The 11704-nt window shown below is 45.5% G+C and overlaps 1 protein-coding gene across 4 annotated transcripts; it reads left to right on the top strand.

Annotated features, from left to right (window-relative positions):
• The first annotated feature begins 1051 nt into the window (after positions 1-1051).
• Positions 1052-11702, top strand: STRADA (STE20 related adaptor alpha). 4 transcript variants are annotated; one of them, XM_058857769.1, is made up of 13 exons: positions 1052-1100; positions 1392-1447; positions 2684-2741; positions 3133-3161; positions 6293-6395; positions 6886-7007; positions 7124-7232; positions 7348-7471; positions 7918-8089; positions 8666-8770; positions 8917-9158; positions 9827-9869; positions 10265-11702. In XM_058857769.1, exons 2-13 carry the CDS (start codon positions 1436-1438, stop codon positions 10415-10417), a joined length of 1272 nt encoding a protein of 423 aa, XP_058713752.1. In that variant the 5' UTR covers positions 1052-1100; positions 1392-1435; the 3' UTR covers positions 10418-11702. The 4 variants fall into 4 exon arrangements, with proteins under 4 accessions (XP_058713752.1, XP_058713750.1, XP_058713754.1 ...); XM_058857767.1 differs by having other exon boundaries at positions 1392-1471; XM_058857771.1 differs by lacking the exons at positions 1052-1100; positions 3133-3161 and having other exon boundaries at positions 1386-1447.
• Positions 11703-11704: the final 2 nt, after the last annotated feature.

Genomic DNA, 11704 nt, shown 5'->3' with positions numbered 1-11704 from the left:
CTTGGCTTGTCGCAGTGTTCCTTTCATCTAGTAGAATCTCAAAGCCTGCTTTGTGCTGAGTGAGTTCTGGTGTAGGTTTTGGAGAGCTGGAGGTGCTGGAGCTGGTTCCTGCTGGGCAGGGCTGCAGGAAGGCGTCTCCCCCTTGTGCAGCCGGGGTGGGGGGAGATGGAGGATGTGCAGGGCAAGGGGGCACAGCTTTGGCCGCTCTGTGAGGGACCCACAGAATCACACAATCGATTGCTTTGGAGACCTCCCAGAAGGTCCAACCTGTGCCTGATCCCCACCTTGTCCCCAGCCCAGAGCACTGAGTGCCACGTCCAGTGGTTCCTTGGACACCTCCAGGGACAGGGTCTCCACCAGCTCCCCGGTAAGCCCCTGCCAATGTTTGAGAAGCCTTTATGTGAAGAAATTCCTGCCAATGTCCAACCTGAGCTTCCCCTGGCCCAGCCTGAGGCCGTTCCCTCTCCTCCTGTCCCTGTTCCCTGGGAGCAGAGCCCGGCCCCCCCGGCTGTCCCCTCCTGCCAGGGACTTGTGCAGAGCCACAAGGGCCCCCTGAGCCTCCTTTGCTCCAGGCTGAGCTTTCCCAGCTCCCTCAGGGATTCTCCAGCCCCTTCCCAGCTCCCTCAGCCGCTCCTGGGGCTCCAGACCCTTCCCCAGCTCTGTTCTGTTCTCCGGACACTCTCCAGCCCCTCAGCAGAATTTTAAAGTGAGGGGACTAGAACTGGACACAGCACTTGAGGTGTGGCCTCACCACTGCCTGGCACAGGGGGACAATCCCGACCCTGGTCCTGCTTCCCAGACGTTTTGACAAACAAGGTGCCATCTGCCTTGTTGCCCAGCTGGGCTCAGGTTCAGCTGCCTGTCAACCAGCACGCCCAGCTCTTTTCCACTGGGCGTCTTTCCAGTGCAGTGCTGCGCGGCTGCGTGTGGCCCAATGCATCGCCCCTCTGACGGACCCAACATGGCGCCCGCTCCTTCCCCGACGCTCGCGGGAGCGCCGGCCGTGACGTCACGCGAGCGCGACCGCACGTCACGTGTCAGCGCGCGCTGACGTCACGCGCAGCGTCTCCCGCCGGTGAGCGGCGGCCGCAGCCTGAGGGGTCCGTGAGGGGCCGGGGGGTGCAGCGGGGTCCTGCGGGGTCCTGAGGGCACGGGGGTGTTCGGGCTGGTCGCTGCTTTGGGGGAGCTCCGGGTAGTTCTTGCCGGAGTTACCGCTCCCCTGGGGCTGTCCTGGGACTGCCGGGCCCAGGGGGAGTTGGGGGGTGTCGGTGCTTTGTGGGGATACCGGCTGGTGCTTACCGGGGTTACCGCTGCCCTGGGCCCCTCCCGGGCCGCGGGGCTGAGGGCGGATCGGTGCTCGCTGAGGGGGTGACGTGCTCCCGTGTCCGCAGGTGTCCCGCCCTTTCTGCTGCGTGTGTCCCACAGCGGCGGATCCATGTCTTTCCTTGTAAGTAAACCCGAGCGCATTAGGGTGAGTGTTGAAGACCTTCCAGCTTCCCTCGTGTCTCGGTAGAACGAGCCTTGCGCTTGTGCAGGGTGGCCGGGCCTGGAGAGCACCATAAGGACACGGGAGAACTGCTTACAGGGATGATTACAGGAGATGTGCAACCAGCGCTGGTTAAAACCCTGCACTACAGCCTCGCACATACCCTGCATCTCCTTGGGGTGAGGTGCAGAGCGGCTGTAGTGAGCTTTGCAGTCAAGAAAAAGGGCCATAATGCTGGTTATTTTCAGTCGTTCTTTAAGTAGTCTCCTCACCTGAGTCACAATTTATGGGTTTCTTTCCTTCACTTTGCCTGCAAAGCTAAACACAGCAGCTTTGTTTGATTCTGCTTTTCTGAATGAGGAAGTTTCCTGCAGCAGAACCACTTCTAATGCTTTCAGATGCTATTCTTACTTACAAGTTTTGAGTCGTCATTACCTAAAGACTCATTGGTGCTTTCTAGGACCGGCTTCCCAGCTGAACTCAGCTGTTTATTATTTTGTTAAGTAGCAAATTCTACTATGGGGATGTTTGTGATTGATGTTTTAACTTCATGATCAGCACTCTGCAAGCTTAAAATCTCCTGTTCTATTGTATCCTATGTGTAAATATATGTATATTATCTCAACTGCAGTATTCAATAGTAGTAGAAACACTTCTCTGCACAACCTAATGCTTGCTGTGAATTTCAAGTATGACTTCTGGAGGAGAAAACAGCTTTAGGATATTTATGTTCTAATTGTGCATTCAGTCAATACGAATATTCAAATATTCAAAAATAATTGAATTCTCAAAGATACTCCCTCTTTGTAAATAGTGAAAGCGTTTTTTTAAAACCTATTACACAGAAAAACCCAACTTTTATTTGACTGTATGAGGGGGTTATGGCATGCTGATTATTTTTGCTGTATGTGCATGTATAAAAAACTTGTTTGAATGATTTAAAATTATATTAACTTTATTGCAAGTGCATGTTGGTTGGGAATAACAGCAGCACCTGTGTGGTTGCTGGGTGCACGTCATTGGCAGAAAAAGGGAATATCCTTGTCCAAAGTAAGGATGTCACTAGTGATGCAACAAATCAATTTCAGACCACAGTAGAATTATTGAAGTTTGGGGTTTTTTTCGTGTAAGGTAGGGAAAATAAATTTTTCTCTAGGTGGAATAACTGATTATGTGGAGAATTTTTATTTCTTTCAGCGGTGGGTGTCTGAGAAGTTTATTGTTGAGGGGTTAAGAGAGTTCGAGCTGTTCGGAGGTAAGTTTTCCTCTTGGTAAATGACATTGCTAGAAATGTTTCATTTTGTCTGTAGAGCTTGGTAATTTGGTAGTAAAGATGTATCTTATCACTAAAAGATATAATTAAATTTTATTGTAAATCCAAATACTCAAGCTGGCTAAGCCCAGAAGTTTAACATAGAAGTGTCTAAGATCTAGCAAGTTATTTGGAAATCATTTTTATACTGATAACAGTACTAAATTACTTCTGTGTTGCTTAGCATAACCACATTTTTTTTTCATATGCAAAAGGTGGATTTGGGGTTTGGGAAAGTTAATTATGGTTTTCTGAGTAAAAATGGATTTTGAAACTGCTGATGGCTCCCTAGGAGCAGGAGCTGACAGGTTTGTGCTCTGCTTCTTTACTCCAGAGCAGACTCCGGGTGACTCTCGGAGAAAAGTAAGTGATTTGTGCAGGCTGTGGTGCTGTGGTTCATTGCATGGAGATTATTCCTTGTGGAAGTTTGATTTTTCTTTTTATCTTAGTTATATATCTCATCTCTATATTTAGCTCTACAAGTGTGGAAACAGGTTTCACCCTGGAGTGGAGATTTTGGTGTGTGGTTTTCAAACTCTATGTGACAACTCAAAATTTTAAACTTAATCTCATGGATTTCTATTTGTCATTCTCCTCCCGCAGCCCCTCAAGGGTCTCTTTTTGATTTAGTTCTGATCCTTCAGAGAAGGAAAGAAGAGTTTAGTTTTATGGAAGTTCTGAAAAGCATTTGTTCTTCAGGCCCTGATTGCTCATTATCTGGTTCATAATGAGCATGTAACACATAAAATACCACAATTTACTGCAGAGGATCTTAATCTAAATGATTCCCCACACCGCAGGTGTGCAAGTGTTGCTCTAGTTTAAGCTAATCACAAACACAAATTAAGTGTGATTTGATCATAACTGTGTCAATTCAAGCTGCTTATAATTGATTTTTGTGCCAGTGTCTGTAATTTACTGGCACAAAGGAAGCTCAAAATAGGAGATGTATATGGAATGTTTTGTATAAAGTTGACTCAATTCACACCTTTTTTTAAATTGCTGAGTGTTAGACATGCTTGGCTGGAAGCAAATTGAGATTAGCATCTGGTTTGGTTTTTTCCAAGGGTTTTCTTGGGCAAAGACACTTATGCTGATTCTCATTTTGATCTTTTTATGTCTAGATAAAAGCCTGTTTTTTTCCACCAGGGCTGTAGAAAAGGGTACATAATTTGGGGAGGGGGGGTGGGAGGAAAATTTTTGTTGCTTATGCTGAAGTGAGGGAAAGGAGTGAGGAGGTGGAGGGGAAGACAGCAGAACAAAACTGATATTATCTCTTCCTAACTCAGATGAATGTCATTTGGCAAATGCAGATCCTTGCAAACATCACAACTGATTTTGTTATGGCATTTATACCAGTAGCTGCCTTTCAAAGATTAATTTCCTTTAAATCCATCTCCAGTTAAACTGGACTCCCAAGCCAAAAGCCAGCTCTGAATGAATGTCATGCCATAAAACTGGTCATATGGGACTTCATTTTGCAGCTGCTTTTGACCATACACCAAAAATTGTCCTGTGTGAAACCACTGAGGAGCTTTTTTGCAATATCTCATAAATGACATTTCAGTTTAACTTTATTTTTTTAAACTGTTGTATGATGTTGATAAATTTCTGGTTGAGCTCCTTTTGCATTAACTCTGTTATTGGTCACTGCTAACATGAGGAGAGGTGAGTGAAGACCTCATACTGGAAGACTTTTCAATAGGGAATTCACAGTATTTTTCCATTACTGCACAGCCTACACCATTAATAAGATTAAATTTGTTTAATTCTGTGCATCTGCTTTGTTGGCTTGTCCTCTACCTGGAGTGGACTTTAATAAACCACACCACTTACGTGTTGCTCAGTGTCTCACCTGCTGTCACCGCTCCATGACTGCTTCCCAGCCTCCTGCTTCCATCTCCTTGCTGGTGCCTTTCTGCTTCAGAGGTTTCTATCTGCCTGTGTGTCTCCTGGCCATCTTGCTGTTGACAGGACTGTGTGAAATTGCTGGAAGAAGTAATGAATGATACAGTTGAGATCAGAATGAACAGGCCTCTTTAGCAGAAGTTTGAAATCCTGATCTGAGCCAAGATACTGCACTGTAGTGTTCACTAAAAGAAAGGATCTGGAAATGCTGCTCCCAGGGGCTTTAGCTATGCTGAAATAGCCTGAGTTGTTTGAGCTGAAATTGTACCAAAGCACCACAAATCTTAATTTTTGCCTTTTCCCTTAATGTAAAATATTTTAAAAATATTAAAAAAATATTTAAAAATAGGCAATGTGCTGTTGAAAGCCAGTTGAAAAGGTGGAACTTGGGAAGCGTGGTGCTAATTTATTCCCAAAGTGCACTTCAGCATCCCGAGGTAATTTACAGCAAGCTCCTGTCTGTGCTCTTTGCACTCCATTTACCCTGGGCTGAGGGTAGAACAGCAAGTTCGTTGTTTTTCAGCTGTCACTGTGCTGTTTCCATCTTTCAGTGATGGAAATAAAAAACGCAGTCTGCTGTTAAGGTAGGAAAAGGCACAAACCTTTTCTGCTTCATCTGCCATGAGAAAGGTCTGATAAAGGGCATTTGCAGTTGATGAAGAATGAGGTGGAAAAATTGAGTTGGTGTTCCAAATGCCAGGAGGACTTAATGTGCTGGAAATTTGAGATAACTAAAGACGGTTTTAGATACCACATAAATTCTAATCCCTGTTAGGTTTCTCTTTTTGTGACTTTGGCCATTTGAAGGAGTTGGAAGGTATAAAAGAACTTGCAAGAGCATTGAGGTTTATCATCTGCAAAATCCCACCAGGGGAGATTTCAGTGTATGTAAATAAGGCAGAAAGCTTTATGTCAGATGGAGTGAGGGAAAGCTTGACAGGCTTGGGAATGCTGCTTCCCTGTATGGTGGGGGGGTGCTTTTTTCCCTTTTTGTTTTTGTTGTTTTTTTTTTTTTTTTTCCCAGAAGCACTTAAGCTTTTCAGTTTTTGCTTTCATTTGGAGCTTCTCTTTTCATGTGTGTCTGGTTTTCTTCATCATTTGTACCATTCAGCTAAGCAGCTTCTGCTGTGCTGGGCTTATCCCAGGTGAGCAGCTGAAAACCAGGAGCCACAGGAGCTGCAGCATCTGCCAGGAAAGCCAAATGCTACAGTGCAGAGAAGGGCTGTGAACAGCTTCCCTTTGCCTCTGGCTCAGGCAACAGGATGGTGGAACAGGAGTTATAAGAGAAAGGCAGTTACTGCAAAGCAGAGTTTACGCTGTCCTGGGGAATAATATTTGGCTTTATCCAAATATTCCTGAATAAATTCTCACAGTGATTAACAATCTACTTGTTACGTGATTTGTAACACAGATGTCTGGATCTTCTGAAATGAGGCATCTCCTGAGTTTCAATTGATAAATGACTATTTAAAATTATTTTGACAGCAGTTAAATCCTCTTCTGTATTCCTGTGATTTTAGTGCAGATAATTTTTCCAGCAGGTGATCTTTATTTCCTTTGACCTGACTTCATTCTTTTTTCCTCAGACAAATGAGGCGAGCTCCGAGTCGATAGCTTCTTCCCCTAAAAGGGACACCATGAGCAACTTCCTGCCAGACAGCAGCTGCTATGAGTTGCTCACTATCATAGGTAATTCTGGAGGGCTGAAGGATGAGAGTCTGCTTTGCAAAGAAAATAATTTCTGCAGATTTGTTTTCCTTTTCTTGATTGATTGCTTATTTTTGACATTGGATGTCTGCATCTTTGATTTTTAAAATAATCTGAATAAAAAATGAGAAGCCAGTCCTAAAGGTTTTCACCTGAGAGGGGCATGTTGTGGGTCAGTGGTGCTGGGGGTGCAGTACAGTCAGCAGAAACAGCCTGAAACATGTCCTTGGTGCTCCTAATCACGTTTCTGCCTCAGTCCTGAATTTGAAGAACAGGGTAGTTCTACTGGCTAGGAGGATTCCTCTCTGTGGGATACATGCCAAGGAAGGTGGTATCTGATGGAACAGTTACTCTTTTTTACAAAGCCAAAAGTAGTTTCAGTGAGTGAAGGTAAAGATTATTGAAGGCTCAGGAGGAGTTCCTCTCAGTGCTTCTAAAAGCATTACTGAAGCTTCAGTGCTTTCTCTTTCAGGCAGGGGCTTTGAAGACTTGATGGTTGTGAACCTGGCCAGGTATAAGCCCACGGGAGAGTATGTCACAGTCAGAAGAGTGAACTTGGAGGCCTGCACAAATGAAATGGTCACATTCTTGCAGGTAACACCATTCATCATGTAAGCTTAGAAGAGGACAGACAGCAAGAGCAGTGCCTGCCAATACTGCAGTCGTGTTTCTGCATTTACTAAATTTAATCAAAATATCTTTTATTTTAGGGGGAACTTCATGTTTCCAAGCTCTTCAACCACCCTAACATCGTGCCATACAAAGCAACTTTCATAGCTGACAATGAGCTGTGGGTAGTGACTTCTTTCATGGCCTATGGTGAGTGGAGAGGGGGGTACCTTTTTCTGTTCCTCATGTTCTATGAAAGGAAATTGAAGAGCTGACAGGTCCTTGGGGTTTTTGTTCTGACAGGTGGTGTTTCATTTCTTTCTAGGTTCTGCAAAAGATTTAATCTGTACCCATTTTACGGATGGGATGACTGAACTGGCCATTGCTTACATTCTCCAAGGCGTCTTGAAAGCACTTGACTACATCCACCATATGGGCTATGTACATAGGTATGGAAAAATACATTGGTCATTTTCCTTCTGGTGGAGGTTCTTGGAAATAAAACTCAGAGTAGAGCAGAGGATGAATCAGGAGACACAGAACACATTAAGTTTTGTATTACTTTGCTGTTAGAGCAACTCTGATACTCATGGGAAGTGACATCACTGATCTTAGTAAGCTGCATGAAAGTGGAGCAAACTTATCCCAAAGACCACTGTGTATCTAAAATCACAATCTATAACATTTAGTCCTGCATTTCTCCTCGCCACAGAAACATTCTTTGGGAACTTGCAAAGGTGATGAATAGAATCCTGTTAATTGATTTTGCCCAGCATCCAAAGATGGTTGTTAGGAGTCTCAGCTTCCTGGTATAAAGGTGATCAAGTATTGTCCTACGCATTGAGCTGTTTGGTAAGGCCCAGGGAAGCTGACTGTTTTTCCCTTTTTTCCCCAGGAGTGTTAAAGCCAGCCATATCCTGATCTCTGTAGATGGGAAGGTGTACCTTTCTGGCCTGCGGAGTAACCTGAGTATGATCAACCATGGGCAGCGACTCAAAGTTGTTCATGACTTCCCCAAATACAGCATCAAAGTGCTACCTTGGCTCAGTCCTGAGGTTTTGCAGCAGGTGTGTTTAAAAGAAGCTGCTTGTGTCTAGTGATGTGTTGTATCTGTATAATTTTGTGAGCTCTTGGGGCAAGTTGAAGGCGTGTAGGGTGGGAGACATGAGAGAACCTGCAGAGTTGCTTTCTTGTGATGAGTTCTAGTCCTTTCTTTTTCTTCTTATCTTAAAACCAGTGACCCCTAGCAAGGGGAAGGGTACATGAATACAAGGAAAGAAGAGAAGCTAAAGGAAGCAGATTTGGGGTGGATGCAGAGCAAGTGGGTAGAATTTGATCTAGTTGACTCAAAAGTTAAATTGTAGGCACTTCTAAAGGTTGTCTCATTAACAAAGTGTTACATCAGATGCAAGTTACCCAGGGCAGATGCCATCCCTACAGGCTGGCTGATTTCACTTATGTAAATGCTGACCTTAACTGTGTGTTTTAACATACCGAAAAACCCTCACCACAATAAAGTAGTCTATCTGTGGCTGGTACTGTCCTGTTCTAATCATCTGGGTTTGTTGGCTTGCAGTTGAATCATGGGTATTGCCCATTCAGTCACATCCGAGTCCCTGAAGCTACTTTTTCTTTTCATGTAGAATCTGCAGGGTTATGATGCAAAATCTGACATTTACAGTGTGGGGATAACGGCCTGTGAACTGGCAAATGGACATGTCCCATTTAAAGACATGCCTTCTACTCAGGTAAGATTTGCAAGCTCCTTACTCATCCTTCATCCTGGCACCTGGAACTGCTTTCCTGCTCTGGGGTGTGAACACAGAAAGGTCCTGCTTGCGTGAGTGGGAAACCTGAACTGTGTGTGATGTTGCTTGTGCCCCTGCTCTTCCAGATGCTCTTAGAAAAGCTGAATGGAACTGTTCCCTGCCTGCTAGACACCACCACAATTCCTGCTGACGAGCTGACCATGAAGACGTCCCGCTCCAGCGCAAACTACGGGATGGGGGAGAGCACAGCCATGAGCAACGTGCGTGCGGCCAACGGGGAGCCAGCCCTGCACCCCTACCTGCGCACCTTCTCCACCTACTTCCATAACTTCGTGGAGCAGTGCCTCCAGAGGAACCCCGATTTCAGGTAAAGCCTGCTGAAAGCTGCTCTCCTCACCAGGGCTGTTCTAGGGCTGGTTAAACTGTGGGAGTTAGTAGATATTTACAGTTTTCTTTCTGAAAGCGTAGTGGAGTGAGGATGTGCCCCGTCTGTTGAGGAGAGCAGTCCAGGTGTGTAGAACAAGCAGTGTTAACACTTGGAGCACTTTCTTTCCTTTTTTGAGGAATTGTTTGGCAGCCTTCCTTGGGGGATAAGTGGTGCTGCACATCAAGAAAATAAACAGCTTGTGTTTCTGGCCCCTGTGAGACCGTGTTTACCCAGTTCCCATCACTGCAAGTGGCTGCTCTTCAGCCAGCCGAGAGCAATGATGGGAAGTGATCAAAGCTGCATTTCTCTTTGTAGCGAGGGCAATCTGTAGCCATGACAGACTTTTCAGAGGTGCCCTGAAAACTGACTGCTCAGACACTGTCCTTGGGCAGATGTAGGGGGTGTATGTAACTTGAAGGTTAGAAGGAGGTTGAACTCCTTGCGTAAAATATTACATGATTGTAAATGCTTAATAAGCAGTGCTACTGCTGAAAAAAGGGAGATACCCAATAGCTGAGAAATAGGACAGGCAGGAAGGACCCTGGTCTTGTCTTAATCCCACTGCCTGACTTCAAGCACTGGCTGATTTTCTTACCTCCCTTCCACAGGCCAAGCGCAGGCACTCTGCTAAGTCACCCCTTTTTTAAGCAGGTAAGGAATTAATTTATCTACAAGTAAAGCACAGTGCTTTGCTTTGTCTTGCTGTGAGGGTGGGGATGTTGAATTGCTGAATTCGCTGTGATCAGAGAGATTAAGTCAGTTTTTTGACTATTTGTAGTGCAGAGTGGTGATCGTCACATCCTCCGGGGGAGGTGCTTGGGCTGTTCTTGAAGCATCTCTTATCTGAGGTTTTAAATCTGCCTGTCCTGGGAGCCAGAGCAGCTCTTCCCCTGCAGGCTGCTGAGTTCTGGGCGAGGCACTTCTAACTTGCTCCTTAAGGAGACCAGAGGGTGCCCCGTGCGTTTCCTGCCTGTTTCTGCCTGCAGTGCTGGGTGTGGAGCAGCACCTGAGCAGCCCTGTGTGCTCAATCTGTCCTTCCTCTGCAGATCAAGCGCCGTGCTTCCGAAGCACTCCCTGAACTTCTGCGCCCTGTCACCCCCATCACCAATTTGGAAGGGACACTGCCCCAGGACCCCAGTGGCATTTTTGGGTTGGTGTCAAATCTGGAGCAGCTGGATGTGGATGACTGGGAATTCTAGAAAAATAGGGACTACACTGAGGAGGAGCTTTCTGGACATTGTAATTTATTGATCCTGTTCATAAAAGCTGATGAATGTTACACACAGAAGAGTTTACAGGTCCTTGGGAAGGAACTTCAACTGCCTGTTTACTTAAGAAGTAGCCTGGATACAAATAGACAGACCTAAGCTGGAAAAGGATCAACCCAAGGAGCTGTGGAGTATTCCAGAAGGTGCAGTGCCTGGAGCCCCCATTCTTCCAGCTGAGCACTGGTAGACCACCTAAGGGGGTTGAGTGAGTCTGTGTAGTTATGGTCTCTATTTATGTGTTTCTAAAAATCACTGGCTTCCTCACAGTTGAGGCTGCATGTCCCTGCCCTTCTTGGTTCTTTCTCTTTTAAGGGTGCCTTAGAGTTGAGGGGAGGTGGGCAGGTTTTAGTTTTGGGCATTCTCTTAGAACTAGTCAAGTTCCTGTAACAGTGTTGTCATAGGGAAAGTTTTAATGGGGGGGAAAAATGGATTATATTCTTAGTTACTGCTTTGTGATGAAAAAATGGGAGATCAAAGATAAGCTGATGCCATTCCAGGCACTCCTGCTGCACTGGGCATTCCTCTGCAACACTGGATTCTTCCAGTGTGGAGAGGGTTTTTGAAGACTTCTCACTCGATGCTGACCACTCTGAACTCCAGGTCAGACAGGGCCTTCCAGCCTCCCCTTCCAGCTTCCTGGGTCACCAGAGCAGTGTGGATGCCTGTACAATGTACCAGCTTTTTTATCCCCTTCCAGTTGAACTTCATGTTAGCTGGGCTGGTTTCACAGCATGAAACACTCTTACCTGCCTGTTCTCAGTGACTTACCCTGACACAGAGGAAAAGTAAATTGATTTTCATGCTGATCCTCTTGCTCACAACTCCTGTATAGAACTGAACTTTAACCTTTCCATTACCATTGCTCTTCTGCCTTCCTTCACTGACAGGTAAAAGCTGCTCACGTGGCTGCCTGTGGTTCATGGCTGTGTGACTCTGCCCTGCTGCTGTGGCAGCTCTCCCCATTCCGTGCTGTTTGGTTTTTTTGGAGGTGTATTTAAGACATTTAGTTTGACTTTTTTTCCAAGGACCATGGGTGCTGGAGGTCATCTGCTCTTTACTGAAGCACTGAGTATCCTTGTGTAGGTGCAATTGATGGGAGTAGTGGTGCTGGCAACAGGTCCTTCTTGTGTTTATAAACTATACTTGAACCCAGATAAAGTTTGTTACTCTAGTTTTTTTCCAAAACAAATAAAATATTTCTGAAGTTGTTTTTTAAGT

The sequence above is a fragment of the Poecile atricapillus genome, chromosome 27 (assembly GCF_030490865.1).
Source record: "Poecile atricapillus isolate bPoeAtr1 chromosome 27, bPoeAtr1.hap1, whole genome shotgun sequence".
Taxonomy (NCBI): domain Eukaryota; kingdom Metazoa; phylum Chordata; class Aves; order Passeriformes; family Paridae; genus Poecile; species Poecile atricapillus.
This window is presented reverse-complemented; position numbering and strand designations above follow the sequence as displayed.